Source organism: Cuculus canorus, chromosome 4, assembly GCF_017976375.1.
Source record: "Cuculus canorus isolate bCucCan1 chromosome 4, bCucCan1.pri, whole genome shotgun sequence".
Classification (NCBI taxonomy): Eukaryota; Metazoa; Chordata; class Aves; order Cuculiformes; family Cuculidae; genus Cuculus; species Cuculus canorus.
In genome coordinates, this window is record NC_071404.1 from 3928755 (window position 1) to 3944343 (window position 15589).

A 15589-nucleotide genomic window follows, 5' to 3' on the forward strand; every position below is an offset into this window, starting at 1 on the left:
ACCAATGGGGCGCGTGGAAGGGGGCGTGGTCAATGGGAGGGGCCAAAGGGCGGGGCCGAGGAGGCGGGTGCAAAGGGAGGGGCCAGTGGGAGGGGGCAAGGGGGCGGGGCTGATGGGCGTGGTCAATAGACGGGACAAGGGGCGGGGCCGGTGGGGCGTGGCCAATAGGCGTGACCAAGGGGCGTGGCCAATGGGGTGCGGCCAATAGGCGCGGTCAAGGGGCGGGGCCAAGAGGGAGAGACCAAGAGGGCGAGGCCAACGGGAGTGGCCAATAGGAGTGTCCAAAGGGCGGGGCCAACGTGGAGGAGCCAATGGGGAGTGACCAATGGGGAGGGGTTAGTGGGGAGTGGCCGAAGGAGTGGGGCCAGCTGGGAGGGGCCAATAGGGAGCGGCCAAGGGGAGGGGCCAAAGGGAGTGACCAGAGGGCGGGGCCAATGGGGAACGGCCAAGAGAGCGGGGCCAATGGGACGGGATCAAGGAGGAGTGGCCAAGGGATCAGGCCCAAGGGAAAGCGGCCAATAAGAGTGGCCAAGGAGGGGGACCAAAGGGAGGGGCCAAGGGAGAGGGGCCCAGCAGGTGCGACCAAGGGCTCGGGACCAAGGGGCGAGTGGCGGGGACAATGGGGTGTGGCCATGGGAGGGGGGACAAAGGGGTGCGGTCAGGACAGAGGAGCGTGAAGGTGGGGGAGTGGCCAGGGGAATCGCGGCCAACGAGGTGCGGCGGGGGCGAGGTCAGAGTTCGACTCAGCCAATGAGCTCCGGCAGAGGCGGGGACAGAGTGCTCCTGAGCCAATGAGCTGCCGCGGGGGGCGGGACCGGGTCGTGACTCAGCCAATGAGCGGCAGAAGGGCGCGCTCGCAGCACAGTCAATGGGAGTGGCGGGGTCTGGGTAGTCTCAGCCAATGAGCGGCGGGGGCGGGGCAAGGCGCTCCTCGGCCAATGAACGCTCCCGGGGCGGGGATTGAGGCTGGTCTCAGCCAATGAGCGGCCTCCGGGGGCGGGGCTGGGGCGCATCTCGGCCAATGAGCGGCGGCGAGCGGTGCGTCATGGCCTATGAGAGACGGCGGGGGCGGGGCCTACGCGCTGCCGAGCCAATCAGTGGTATTTGGGCGGGTCTTGTGCCGTCTCTGCCAATGAGCAGCCGCCGGGGGCGGGGTCTGGGCCGTCTCAGCCAATGAGCAGCGGGCTCGGTCTCGGGGCGCTTCCGGAGCGCGGCGGGCGCAGGTACTGAGGGGGCGAGTTGGTTGTTTGCTCTTTAGGAGCCGAGCGCGATGGCAGTGGAGCCTGGGAGCGAGCAGGGAACTCCCAGAGGGAATGCTCGAGCGTGTCCTGGGAGTGGCGAGCTGCGGGGCTGTCCGTCTTCCCGGGAGAGCGGGATGATGTCCCTCTTCCTTCTTCTCCATCCTTTTCCTGCCTCGTGTCGCGAGATCTGCGGGGAAAACCCCCGCGGCTGGGATCCAACCCGGGAATGGACACGGGCCGGGCGGCTGCGGGAGGGAATGCGGGTCGGGAAAGTGGAGTCCGGGCGCAGGCTGCTATAGAGGAACCCAGGCCCCGCAGAGAAGCCTGAGCTCCTATAGAGGAAGCCAGGTCTTGTAGAGAAGCCTGAGCTCCTATAGAGGAACCCAGGTCCTGTAGAGAAGCCTGAGCTCCTATAGAGGAACCCAGGTCCTGTAGAGAAGCCTGAGCTCCTATAGAGGAACCCAGGTCCTGTAGAGAAGACTGAGTTCCTATAGAGAAAGCTAGGTCCTGCGGAGAAGCCTGAGTTCCTATAGAGAAAGCCAGGTCCTGTAGAGAAGCCTGAGCTCCTATAGAGGAACCCAGGTCCTGTAGAGAAGACTGAGTTCCTATAGAGAAAGCTAGGTCCTGCGGAGAAGCCTGAGCTCCTATGGAGAAAGCCAGGTCCTGCAGAGAAGCCTGAGTTCCTATAGAGAAAGCCAGGTCCTGCAGAGAAGCCTGAGTTCCTATAGAGAAAGCCAGGTCCTGTAGAGAAGCCTGAGCTCCTATGGAGAAAGCCAGGTCCTGCAGAGAAGCCTGAGCTCCTATAGAGAAAGCCAGGTCCTGTAGAGAAGCCTGAGCTCCTATGGAGAAAGCCAGGTCCTGCAGAGAAGCCTGAGCTCCTATAGAGAAAGCCAGGTCCTGCGGAGAAGCCTGAGCTCCTATGGAGAAAGCCAGGTCCTGCAGAGAAGCCTGAGCTCCTATAGAGAAAGCCAGGTCCTGCAGAGAAGCCTGAGCTCCTATGGAGAAAGCCAGGTCCTGCAGAGAAGCCTGAGCTCCTATAGAGAAAGCCAGGTCCTGCAGAGAAGCCTGAGCTCCTATGGAGAAAGCCAGGTCCTGCAGAGAAGCCTGAGCTCCTATAGAGAAAGCCAGGTCCTGCAGAGAAGCCTGAGCTCCTATGGAGAAAGCCAGGTCCTGCAGAGAAGCCTGAGCTCCTATAGAGAAAGCCAGGTCCTGCAGAGAAGCCTGAGCTCCTATGGAGAAAGCCAGGTCCTGCAGAGAAGCCTGAGCTCCTATAGAGAAACCCAGGTCCTGCAGAGAAGCCTGAGTTCCTATAGAGAAAGCCAGGTCCTAGAGAGAAGCCTGAGCTCCTATAGAGGAACCCAGACTCTTACAGAAAAGCCCAGGTCCTATAGCGAGGCCCAGGCTCCTGCAGAGAAGCCCAGGTCATATAGAGAATCCTAGGCTCCAACAGAAAAGCCCTGGTCCTATAGAGAGGCCCAGGCTCCTACAGAAAAGTCCAAGTCTTATGGAGAAACCTGGGATCCTATAGAGAAACCCAGCTCCTGTAGAGAGCCTCAGGCTCCTACAGAGAAGCCTAGGGTCCTATTGAGAAACCCAGGTCCTACAGAGAAGCCTGGGATCCTGTAGAGAAACCCAAGTCCTGTAGAGAGGCTTGAGCACCTACAGGGAAGCCCAGGCTCCAATAGAGAAGCCCAGGATCGTATAGAGAAGCCCCGGTCTCGCAGAGAAGCTTGGGATCCTATAGAGAAACCCAGGTCTTGTAGAGAGGCTTGAGCGCCTACAGAGAAGCTCAGGATCCTATAGAGAAACTAAGGTCCTGTAGAGAAGCCTGGGCTCCTATAGAGAAACCCAGGCTCCTACAGGAAAGCTGAGTGTTCCCACATTAAATCTCTCTCTTGACAGGTGCTGAGCCAGGATGGGTTTTGCCGAAGACAAAGTGTATGACTACATTTTGAAAAACCTCAAGAAATTCAAGAACATCCGCGTGGCATCGCTGACTGATTCCCTGAGCTGCCTGACTGATGACGACAGAGTAATTCTTGCTTTCCCAAGTCCTCCCGGGCTCCTTGCCCAGGTAACATCGAGCTGACCCAGAGCCTCTCTTAGCTCCACTGTCTGTTTTATTTAGGATGAACTCCACGCCCGGGAGGAAACGCGGGGAAGTCACGCGACCGTCTATCGGTTTTACCAGCACCTGAGATGCTGTCAGGGCTGGGTGCCGGATCTCATCGATGCGCTGCGCCACAACAACGCAGGACACCTGGCTGATGAGCTCCAGCACGTCTATGACTCCTGGCAACCCCGTATGTAGCCTCGTTGCCCATGGGTGCTGGCCCAAGGGTCTGATTAACCCAACATATCTATGGCGTCTACTAAGATGCTGTCCTCTTGCCCTGCCCCAGCTTCTCACGGGGCTGGGGGTGTCTCTGGTGGTCCCCAGGGATGTCACTCACTCCGGTGCCTGGGAATAGCAGGGTCCTTGTTTGAAGCCGCTCAGGTTGGCAGTGAGCTTGGTTTCCGAAATGGAAAGGTGAATTCATAGAATCATAGAATTGCTTGGTTGGAAAAGACCTTTAAGATCATAGAGTCCAACCATACCTGTTGACTACTAAACAAGAGAGAGCTGCCCTGCAGAGAAGGACTTGCGGGGTGCTGGTTGATGAGAACCTCAACGTGAGCCGGCAATGTGCGCTCGCAGCCCAGAAGACCAACTGTGTCCTGGGCTGCATCCAAAGCAGCGTGGCCAGCAGGGCGAGGGAGGGGATTCTGCCCCTCTGCTCCTCTCTTGTGAGACCTCATCTGGAGTCCTGTGTCCAGTTCTGGAATCTTCAACATAAGAAGGATAAGGAGCTGTTGGAACAGGTCCAGAGGAGGGCTACAAAGATGATCCAAGGGCTGGAGCAACTTCCATACCAGGACAGGCTGAGAGAGTTGGGCTTGTTCAGCCTGGAGAAGATAAGGCTCAGAGGAGATCCTATAGCGACCTTCCAGTATCTGAAGGGGCTACAGGAAAGCTGGAGAGGGGCTAGTCATAACGTCTTGTGGTGTCAGGATGAGGGGGAATGGGTATAAACTGGAGAGGGGCAGATTTAGACTGGACATTGGGAAGAATTTCTTCACCATGAGAGTGGTGAGACACTGGAACAGGTTGCCCAGGGAGGTTGTGTCTGCCTCATCCCTGGAGGTGTTCAAGGCCAGGTTGGATGAGGCCTTGGGTAACCTGATCTAGTGGGATGTCCTTGCCCGTGGTAGGGGGTTTGGAACTGGATGATCTTTAAGGTCCCTTCCAACCCTAACTATTCTATGATTCTAAACCAGATCCCTGAGCACCTCCTCTACCTGTCTTTTAAACACCTCCAAGGATGGGGATTCCACCACCTCCCTGGCCAGTGAAGAAATTCTTCTTTTGGCGAAGAAATTCTTCTGTCCAATCTGAACCTGCCCTGGTGCAACTTGAGGCCATTTCCTTTCGTCCTATCGTCTGTCACTTGGGAGAAGCGATCAGCACCCACCTCGCTACAACCTCCTTTCAGGGAGTTGTAGGCAGTGATAAGGTCTGCCCACAGGCTCCTGTTTTGTGGGCTAAACAACCCCAGGTTCCTCAGTCCCTCCTCATAGCACTTGTTTTTCAGTCCCTTCCCCAGCTTCGTTCTATTCTCTGGACACGCTCCAGCCTCTCAATATCCTTCTTGGAGTGAGCGGCCCGAAATTGAACCCAAGCTTCTGTGTGCAGCCTCACCAGTGCTGAGTCCAGGGGAATAATCTCTTCCCTACTCCTGCTGGCCACACTGTTTCTGATACAGGCCAGGATGCTGTTGGCCTTCTTGTTCAGCTGCTCTCAACCAGCACCCCCAGGTCCTTCTCTGCCAGGCAGCTTTCCAGCCACTCTTCCCCACGCATGGAGCTTAACGGGGTTGTTGCGTCCCAAGTGCAGGACTCGCCACTTGGCCTTGTTGAACCTCATCCCGTTCGTCTCAGCCCATGGATCCGGCCTGATCAGATCCCTCTGTAGAGGAATTAAGGGGCGCTGCACGCCCAGCTGATGTGGGGACAGAGCAAGGGCGCACAAGGTGGCATTCCAGCCCTCTTCTCATCCGCTGTCTGCTTGGCTTTTCTGCCAACGTCCCTGCTCACACACTGCTTTGCCTCCTCCAGGTCCCCCAGCTCCTGCTGCTGGCACCTTCCCTCCTGCAGCCAGTGCTGCCCATCCCGCCGTATCCTCTGTTGATGCAAACATGCCATCCCTGCAGCCAAACCCTGCTCCGGGTGCCCCGTTGGCTGAACAAGTGTGCCAAGAGCTGCCCATCGGTGGCCATTCACCTCTCCCACCCGGTGCTGCCACCACCATGAGCACAGACTTGGACGCCAGGGCCCCAGTGCAGGAATCGGTGAGCAAAACACACATCAAACGGGGACACTGAGGTCCCCTTTGAACCAGAACATTGGTGCTGTGGGGCGTGAGGAGCCCATGGTAGGGCTGGACTTGTTGAAGGACAATCAAGGTGGCCTCTTATCGCTGATCTCTGCCACATCCTTGCTGCCTCTGGCATCTGCTAACCTGTGTCTTGTATTACCAAAAGGGGCTTTTAACATTAAGCACAATCAGCATAGAAGCCCAAACTGTCAAATACTCCATGAAATCAAGTTTTAGTTAGGTTATTACAGCAAGAAAGGTAACAGTGATTAGTAGTGATCAAGAACAAGTTAAAAGTAATAACTTCTAAGGTCAGTGAATCTAATGATAGAATTACTAGCTTGGAAAAGACCTTTGAGATCATCAAGCACTGTGAGAAGTAGGACGCTACAAAGATGATGTGAAGGCTGGAGCACCTCTCACATGAGGACAAGCTGAGAGGGTTGGGCTTGTTCAGCCTGGAGAAGAGAAGGCTCCGAGGAGACCTTATAGCGACCTTCCGGTACCTGAAGGGGCTACAAGAACGCTGGGGAGGGACTGTTCACAAAGGCTTGTGGTGATAGGATGAGGGGCAATGGGTATAAACTGGAGAGGGGCAGATTTAGACCAGATATAAGGGAAAAATTCTTCACTGTGAGAGTGGTGTGACACTGGCCCAGGTTGCCAAGGGAAGCTGTGGCTGCCCTATCCCTGGAGGTGTTCAAGGCCAGATTGGATGGGGCCATGGGCAGCCTGATCCAGTGGGAGGTGTCCCTGCCCATGGCAGGGGGGTTGGAAACAGATGACCCAAAACCATTCTATGATTCTGTGATTCTAGGTTACAGATTGAACGATGCACACAGCAATGCAATGTGAATCATAGAATGGTTTGGGTTGGACGGGACCTTAAAACCCCATCCAGTTCTAAACCCCTGCCATGGGCAGGGACACCTCCCACTGGATCGGGCTGCTAAAAGCCCAATCCAGCCTGACCTTGATCACCTTCAGGGATGGGGCAGCCACCACTTGCCTGGACAACGTGTGTCAGGGCCTCACCACCCTCATTGTGAAGTATTTCTTCCTAATGCCTAATGTAAATCTTCCCCCTACCAATTTAAAGCCATTATTCAGTACAGCTCATACTGAACACAAGACATTATCATATCCAAGGAATGAACAGTGTCTGGAAAAACACTGCTTGAATGAAAACCTGCTGTCAGGGGGCCATTCTGTCTAGCTTTCAAAAATTACAATTACTTAGATGAAACTTAGCTAAAGTAGAGTTTAAATCAAAGATATTCCACTCTTTGTAATAGTAACTACTTATATCAATGGGGTCAAAGTTTGGGGCACCCCAGAGCCCCTCATCCTGTGATTTAACACAGCTCATTTCCTTCCAGCTCCCCAAAAACCTCCTGGACCAAGAGAGTCCCCATCCACCTCCACCTGGGAGTATGGTCTGTGACGGAGTGAGCGATGGTGGAGAGGGGCATCTCCCACACCCCATCAAGGCTGTGGAGGTGGCAGCAGGGACCCCCGTGGCAGGCAGTGTGGCCACACCATCACCTGATCCTCCCGAGCGGGGCCGGGACTGGCTGAGCCGCCAGCAGCACCCAGTCTGTGTGGACAACGGGTACTTCGGGAACGCCAACCACCTGCACCGTGGCTCGCCGGCCTTGGGTCTGGGCAGATCTTTTGCGCCGAGGAACATGGGTGCTTCTCGCAGGAACGAGCAGCCCAGGAACGAGCCTGAAGAGAACTCCTACATCTCCACTGAGTCACCTCTGAGGCTGGAGGAGGCACCTCGCAGCAAGGAGCCACAGCCACCAGCCTCACCACCAAAAAAACAGGCTGTGCCTGGCTTCGAGCACTGTGAGCCCCTGGGAAGCTTTGTGGATGTGCGCAGCCCCCTCCTCATCCAGCAGCAGTTTGATGTGGAACAGAAGCAAATCAGGATACTACAAGAGCGTGGAGGTGGGTATCCTTCCCGTTAAAGCCTAATAGCTGCTCTGCTGATGGGAAGCAGGGTTGAAGGTGCTGCCACCTGCCCGTACTGTTCGGAGAGTGGTGGAGAAGGTGCTGGTGTGGGGTTAGACCCTGCTAGGAGGCCATGGGGTCCTCCCGAAAAGTGGTGGTAACTGTTGGAACAGCACAGTCCAAGGTTGCATAGAATTACAGAATCATCAGGTTGGAAAAGACTTCTTGGATCATCCAGTCCAACCATTCCTATCTGCCACTAAACCATGTCCCTGAGCACCTCGTCTACCTGTCTTTTAAATACCTCCAGGGATGGGGACTCAACCCACTCCCTGGGCAGCCTCTGCCAGTGCCCAGTGACCCTTTCTATGAAAATTTTTTTCCTGATATCCAGTCTGAACCTCCCCTGGCGCAGCTTGAGGCCATTCCCCCTTGTCCTGTCCACTGTCACTTGGGAGAACAGGCCAGCTCCCTCCTCTCTACAACCTCCTTTCAGATAGTTGTAGAGAGCAATAAGGTCTCCCCTCAGCCTCCTCTTCTCCAGGCTAAACAACCCCAGCTCTCTCAGCCGCTCCTCATAAGACTTGTTCTCCAGCCCCCTCACCAGCTTTGTTGCTCTGCTCTGGACACTCTCCAGAGCCTCAACATCCTTCTTGTGGTGAGGGGCCCAGAACTGAACACAGTACTCAAGGTGCGGTCTCCCCAGTGCCGAGTACAGAGGGAGAATAACCTCCCTGGACCTGCTGGTCACACCATTTCTGATCCAAGCCAAGATGCCATTGGCCTTCTTGGCCAACTGGGCACACTGTTGGCTTATGTTCAGTCGGCTGTCAATCAATACTCTTAGGTCCTTCTCCTTCAGGCAGCTTACTAGCTACTCTTTCTCTAGTCTGTAGCTGCATGGGGTTATTGTGCCTCAAGTGCAGGACTTGGCATTTGGCCTTGTTGAACCTCATTTTTCTCAGCCCATTGCTCCAGCCTGTTCAGATTCCTCTGCAGAGCCTCCCTACCGTCAAGCAGATGGACGGTTCCTCCCAGCTTAGTATCATCTGCAAACTTGCTAAGGGTGCCTTCAATACCTTCATCCAGGAAGGCATCTGCCTTTGTAGCACCTATGAGTGCTCATGGAGGTGCAGAGAACAGCTCTCTGCTGCTGTCACCCATCTCTTCTCCCATCTCCTGGGCTGCAGTGACTTCCAGGAAGGCTGTGAGGTTGGCTCGTGCAGAAATCCTCGCTGTGTGTTCGCCTATGGTGTTCTCTTCAGTTGTTGTCACTGCATTTTCACACAGCATTCAGACCAGGACTTGACAGAGGCGCTTGCTTCATTGCTGATATAAAATGCCCCGGCTGAATGTCTCTGCAGCCTGTTTTAGCAGGCTTGGGAAAGCAAAACTCGTGTTTTAGGGCTCCTGATGAACACAATATGTTTGTTTTCTTCCCAACAGATGCTCAGATGGAAACAACCACGCCAGTCACCACCCCTGCGCCCAGAGATGCTTTCCCATCGTGTGACACCTCTGTGAAGCCTCCCGTGCAGGAGACAAAACCGCCCACGGGGAAGATGGCCAGCATGACCCTCTCTATGGCGATGAAGGAGAAAGTAAGTGACCTTTCCTGTTGCCATTTGCATTTCATTCGGGTCCTTGCAAACTCCCTCAGTCAAGAGATTTCCTGCTGCAATGTAAGATTTTGAGCTGGTGGTGAGTTTATTCAGGGCTGTTTTCCCCACTGTGCTTGCGTGAATGGCCGGGCACTGTATATTAGAGCATGGGAGGAGGGAGCCGAGGTTTGTTGGGCTTTGACACCTTATTTGCCTACCTTGATTTGCCAGTCTTCTGGCTTCCAGGTGCCTCTTTCCACCCCTCTCCTCGGTGCTTGTCTCCCCTCCTTCCTTCTTGTGTCTTCCCTGAATCCTAAGGGCTCCCCAGAGCCCCAACACCTCCCTGCCTCGCTCACCTCCCAGCCCTGGGAGTTCCTTGTGACCCAGCCTCGCTGTTAGTGGCTGGAAACGTGGTGGTTTAGTACCGAAATGGGCTTGTCTTGTGATATGAGTGCCTGAGACCAGGCTGAATCGATGTTCCCCATGGCACAAAGCCCCTCTTGTTGTCTTCCAAAGGTGCTCCCAGCCCCAGCGGAGCCTCTCCTGACTGTTGCAGGAAGCTCTGAAGGCACGCCTGGGAGGACAGCCTCCCATGTCAGCTCTGCCACAAGCATTTGGACATCCTACAACAATGTGGAGATGGATGTAGAACTCAGCAAGCCGGGTGTCCTCCTCTCCGTGTCCAAGGAGGGCCCAGAGGCAGCTGAGAGACACCTAAACTCTCAGAGGCCTAGCGGTCCTGATTCTGGGGCATCTAGTAGCCTCACCTTCAGTAGTGACCCGCTCATGGTGAGCACAGATAGCTTGAGCTCAGGAGAAACGCTCTCCAGAGTCTCCTTGAGACGCCCGGCTCCAGCAACTAATGAAGACCCTGGGGGAGAGAGGGCAGCTGGAGCAAGCAGAGACTCCTGTCCATCTCCAAGCTTGGACAGCACCTCCTTGGGCACCCACGAGATCCATGTGGACCATTACCCCAGCACCCAGCTTGAGGCAGGCAATGACCTCCGAGATGGAACCAGTCCCCTTGGAAACTCTCAGGTTTTTGACTCTAGCAGAAGCCATGATGCTGCAAAGAGCTCATCCCAGGCCAAAGGTCCCCCAGGGGACAGCAATGAATCGTCCCTGCTGTATGTTGTTACAGCTGTGGCCATTGCCGTCATTTCAGTTACAGTGTTTCTCGTGTATGCTCGCTTGCGGAAATAGCACTGGAGAGGATGGGATGCCACAACCATCGCTTGGTCTGGGCGATTCTTCTTTGTAGCAGGGAATTTAGCCAACATGTTTGAAGCCTGAAGAGCAGGGGAGGGGGGATGGTAGGGGCATTGTTAAATCTCTTTCTGTAAGATTTTGCTGGAAGAGGCCTTGGTTGTGTGATGCTGTTGGGTTTGAGTTTGTTCCCTCCCCATTTCCCACCATCATCTTTTCTGTAGTCTTCTCCTTTAACACCCATAATCTCACTTGAGGAGTGATCCCTTGAGTCAAAAAGAAAGTCCTCGTGGTGACTGAGCAGCCTGATCCAGTGGGAGGTGTCCCTGCCCATGGCAGACAGGTTGGAAATGGATGATCTTTAAGGTCTCTTCCAACCCAAACCATTCTATGATTATCCATGTCTTCCTTGTTTGGTAGGAGGCCCCAGGGTAATACGTCCTGATGGTCCAAAGGGTGACCACCTTGGGTCCATCTGGGCAGTGCTGTGAGGAGAGGTTTTGAAATTGAGCTGATTTTGTTGGCTCAGCTCATCTCAGCTTGAAAATGTGCCTGAAGGTCTTCAGCAGCCTTCACCAGGCACCTTATGTTGAATTTGCCTTACTTGGTGTCTCAGCTCTGCTGCTGGAACCTTGGTTTGTCTCTGCTCCTCCTTTCCTCTGATGCAGCAAGTGACCAAGCCTTCTGCTCATTCATGACAAGAGACGCCCCTGGGATGAGAATGTGCCAGACCAGAGCACATGCAAGCTGTCACCTCTCCTAGGAGCTGTTATCCTGCTTTCGTGCTTTGCTTTAGAGCATTCTCCCCTGGTACTGAGGGTCAGGGCTGGGCTGTGGGATCACCTCATGCAGCGCTGACGCCCTGGAGATGAAGTTGAGGGGTACAGAGGAGCCACATCTAACCGGCTTTCTTAGGGGGTGTACAAGAAAGCTGGGGAGGGGCTTTTTACAAGGGTGTGGAGTGATAGGACAAGGGGGATGATTTAGGTTAGACATTAGGAAGAAATTCTTCATGATGAGGGTGGTGAGGCCCTGGCAGAGGTTGCCCAGAGAAGTTGTGGCTGCCCCATCCCTGCAGGTGTTCAAGGCCAGGTTGGATGGGGCTTTGAGCAGCCTGATCCCGTGGGAGGTGTCCCTGCCTATGGCAGGGGGTTTGAAACTGGATGGGCTTTGACGTCCCTTCCAATCCAAACCTTTCTATGATTCTGTGAATTTCCTTGCTGTCCCCAGGGATCAGCTTGGAATGCGAGGGGATTGGGCTGCAAGATTTCTAAGATAAAATCCTCAAACCCTAATAAATATGTCCATGTTACCCCTGCCTGGGGCAGCATTTGGGGGCAGAAGCAGCCCCACTTGCTCACTGTTGGCACACATTTCTAGCTCTAGGCAGAGTTTAGTGGTCCCCAGCCAGACTGCTGCTGCTTTTGTTGCTGCAGCTGCAGGCTGTTCTCTGTCTCCTCTGTTCCCTGCAAAGCGCAGGGGCACAAAAGGAACAAAACTACCTTTTTTTTTTTGTAGTTAGAGGGTTATTGTAGCTAGAGGTTTTCTATTTTTTTAAAGCTCTAAAGACAAAAGCACAGATTTTCAGGTGTTCCCACTCTCCTGTGGTTTGCTGGTAAAATGGGAGCTGTGGCAGGAGGTAGGACTGGGCAAAACATTTGGCAGTCTGGTGGTGCATTTGCACAGCGCTCGTACATGGGCTGGCACGGTTTGAATCTGGTGAGCATGGAAGGATGCCCTGGGCTTTAAACCATTGCCTGGTGTTGATGGCTGGGCTGCAATCCTAATCCAGGCTGTTGCTTTTTCTCTGCTTTAGTCTGTTCAGTAACTTTTTACCCCTGGATAAGCTGTTTTGTAGAGCTTCCTGAAACAGGACCTTCCTGCTGGCAGAGGAGAAGTAGGAGATGAGCTCCCTGGCTGAAAAGTGTGGCCAATATGCTCAGAGCTTGGCCTGGGGTGGGAAGGGTCCCTCAGCCCCATGACTGGGCAAACAGCTGCTCTTCCCTCTTAACACTTATCCTTTTCCCAGATATGCAAGAAGCGCCTCCCTTAAACAAGAAGGGTGAGAAATACGTGCAATAGTGAGGTGCTGATTTTGACCTGATAGTGCTGCTCTCCAGGTGAAGTTGAGATATTCCATTGCTTGCTCGGTGTCTGGCGCTTTCCCTGTCAGAGTAAAGAACAGTGCTTTTAAATGCACTTCACCTCCTCTGCTGGGAGAAGGGCCACGGAGGCTGTTCTCCCCATTTGAAAGTAATGTGGTGGCTCATCCCAAACCTCCGCGTGAGCAGGAGAAGGGCCACGGAGGCTGTTCTCCCCATTTGAAAGTAATGTGGTGGCTCATCCCAAACCTCCGCGTGAGCAGGAGAAGGACCCGGAATTCCCCATCCACAGACCCCTGTAAGCTGTTTTTTCCCCTCCACTGTCGAAATGTTGTCAGTGAGAACTCTGCAAACCCATCACCACCTCATGGAGGCTTAAGTTTTCAGCCCTGAGAGTTATTCTTTATCTGCAGGGGGGAAGGAAATCCCCCCCAAGCCCTTCCACCTTGATAAGAGGCTCGTGTCTGCTACTGAATATTGCAGAATCCATCCCAAAATCCAGCCCCTTAAAGAGGAGCGTGCCTTCTCCGCATGCTTTTTGCATGATTCAGAGGACATGAGATTCCCAAACCAGCAGCATCCACACCAAGGCCTTGCTTCTCTGGTGATTTACTCACATGCAAAATTCTTCACCTATTTTCTGACTCCTTTTTAGCAACAGCTTGGACGCTTTTGCCTTTTCACATCCAATCGCTCTTGTGAAACAGCTGGTTTCTCACCACCTCAGATGTGATAAAAGCACATGTTCAGTTTTCTGCTGTGAAGTGCCGGTATTTTCACAGCTGTAACGTAGCACTTTAAAAGCGTAATCAGCAGGTGAGCCTGCAGGAGGGAACGGTGTCCTTGCACATCCTTAAAAAAGAAGACTAAAAAGCCTTTTACTAACCTTATAATAAAATCATTTGCCGTTTCACACTCAACATGTGTGGGTGCTGTGTGTATTTGTAAGGGGAGAGGGACAGATCTCGGCTTTTCAAGCCTGTGCGGAGCAAGGGAACTGTTCACGTAGAAGTTGGCTGGATAATTATCACACCAGAAGTATGGGATGTCAGCTAGAGGGACCTAGACAGGCTGGAGAAATTGAACCTCATGAGGTTCAACAAGGCCAAGCGCAAGATCCTACACCTGGTTTGGGGCAATCTGCAGTTTCAGTTTCCTGTCTGGGCTTCCAGTGGCCTGCTGTGGTGGGCATCCTCTAGACCAAGACCTGTACTTGCTCCAAAACAAGGCTTGAAAACTGTTCCCACATCCTCAACAGGAGCTGATGTGCGCTTCCAGCCCACAAAGCCAACCATATCCTGGGCTGCATCAGACATGGGTCAGCAGGGTGAGGGAGGGGATTCTACCCCTCTGCTCTGCTCTCATGAGACCCCACCTGGAGTCCTGTATCCAGTTCTGGAGCCCTCAGCACAGGGAAAGGTGGGGAAGGTGTCGGGGCTCACCAACCTCATCACTAAGAATTCTTCCTAATGTCTAATCTAAATCTCCACCCTTCCAAACTAAAGCCATTACCCATCATCCTGTCACTCCAGGTCCTTGTAAAAAGTCCCTCTCCAGCTTTCCTGGAGCCCCTTCAGGTACTGGAGGCTGTTCTGTTGGCTTCCCAGAGCCTTCTCTTCTCCAGGCTGAACAACCCCAACTCTCTCAGCCTGTCCTCTCAGCAGAGGTGCTCCAGCCCTCAGATCATCTTTGTGGCCTCCTCTGGACCTGTTCCATACCCTTCTTAAGTTGGGGATGCCATTACTTGAAATGTCATCCTGTTGACAGTTGTTTGCACCCCTTTTTATGGTCACCTCAGGTTTTCCGCTCCCTGGATGGCTCCAGCACAGATGAACTGAACACCAGGATGAGGGGGGGGAGGCTCTGGCACAGGTTGCCCAGAGCAGTGGTGGCTGCCCCATCCCTGGAGGTGTTCAGGGCCAGGTTGGATGGGGCTTGGAGCATCCTGATCCAGTGGGAGGTGTCCCTGCCCATGGCAGGGGTGGGACTGGATAGGCTTTAAGTTCCCTTCCAACCCAAACCATTCTATGATTCTATGCATCAGCACTTAAATTACGTTCTGATATATACGGGAATCAAGTATTGGGACTTTTCATCTTTCTTCCCCAATCTCCCCCCTCCCGCTTCCCATTTTGTTCCTATTCCCACCCCATCCCCGGCCCCCAGCGGGCGCCTTAAGCCCTCCCGCAGTTGATTGGCTCCCGCTCCCGTCATTCATCCCTCCCCGCCGGCCAATGCGCGCCTCCCATTGGCGCAGGCGCGTTAAGCCCCGCCCATTACAGCGCTCGCGCGTTTTGATTGGGTGGCGTCGCCTGTCATTCCTCCTGAGCTGTGCGTCCCGCCCCTGTCCAATCCGCGCCTCCTATTGGCCGAGCCGCCCGTCGCTCTGCGCGGCGGAGGGCGCTGATTGGTGGACAACGCCCCGCAGCCGTCGGTGGAGGCTTCTGCGGTGGCCCTGCATGGAGCCGCTGCGTAATGACTGCGGGGCTGGGGCTGTGTGTGGGCGGATGGCGGAGGCGGGGGAGCAGCAGCAACGATACCAATGGACAGCGCTGCGGGGCCGCTCAGCGGCCGCCTTAAGCCCCGCCCCGTCTCGCGCTCTCACAAGTCCTGCCCCTGTCGTTCATCGGCCCCGCAGTCCAATGCGTGCCTCCCATTAGCACAGCAGCCTTAAGCCCCGCCCATTACAGCGCTCGCACGGTTTGATTGGGTGGCTTTGCCTGTCATTCATCCTGATCCGCGCGCCTCGCCGCTGTCCAATCTGCGCGTCCCATTGGCTCGAGTGCCCCAAGCCCCGCCCCTTACGAAGCTCTCGCGCTTTCATTGGGTACCTGCGGCCCGCCTTCGCCCAATCCGCACCTCCCATTGGCGCAGGCTCTCTAAGCCCCGCCCCTTTACGGATCTTTTGCTTTTTGATTGCGTGGCTGCCCCTGCCAGTCATCCTGAGCCGCGCCCCGCCGCTGCCCCATCCGCTCCTCCCATTGGCCGAGCAGCCTGTCGCTCAGCGCTGCGGAGGGCGCTGATTGGTGGACACCGCCCCGCATGTCCCGCCCCGCGCTGCGCATGCGT

General features: G+C 54.8%; 1 protein-coding gene across 3 annotated transcripts; it reads left to right on the forward strand.

The window, feature by feature from the left end:
• The first annotated feature begins 1158 nt into the window (after window positions 1-1158).
• Window positions 1159-12395, forward strand: LOC104064525 (uncharacterized). 3 transcript variants are annotated; one of them, XM_054066215.1, is made up of 7 exons: window positions 1159-1223; window positions 3144-3273; window positions 3370-3544; window positions 5397-5629; window positions 7035-7608; window positions 9058-9212; window positions 9729-12395. In XM_054066215.1, the coding sequence occupies exons 2-7, from the start codon at window positions 3157-3159 to the stop codon at window positions 10413-10415; spliced, it is 1941 nt and encodes a 646-aa protein (XP_053922190.1). In that variant the 5' UTR covers window positions 1159-1223; window positions 3144-3156; the 3' UTR covers window positions 10416-12395. The 3 variants fall into 3 exon arrangements, with proteins under 3 accessions (XP_053922190.1, XP_053922189.1, XP_053922191.1); XM_054066214.1 differs by lacking the exon at window positions 1159-1223 and having other exon boundaries at window positions 2599-3273; XM_054066216.1 differs by lacking the exon at window positions 1159-1223 and having other exon boundaries at window positions 3141-3273; window positions 3348-3544.
• The last annotated feature ends 3194 nt before the right edge of the window (window positions 12396-15589 follow it).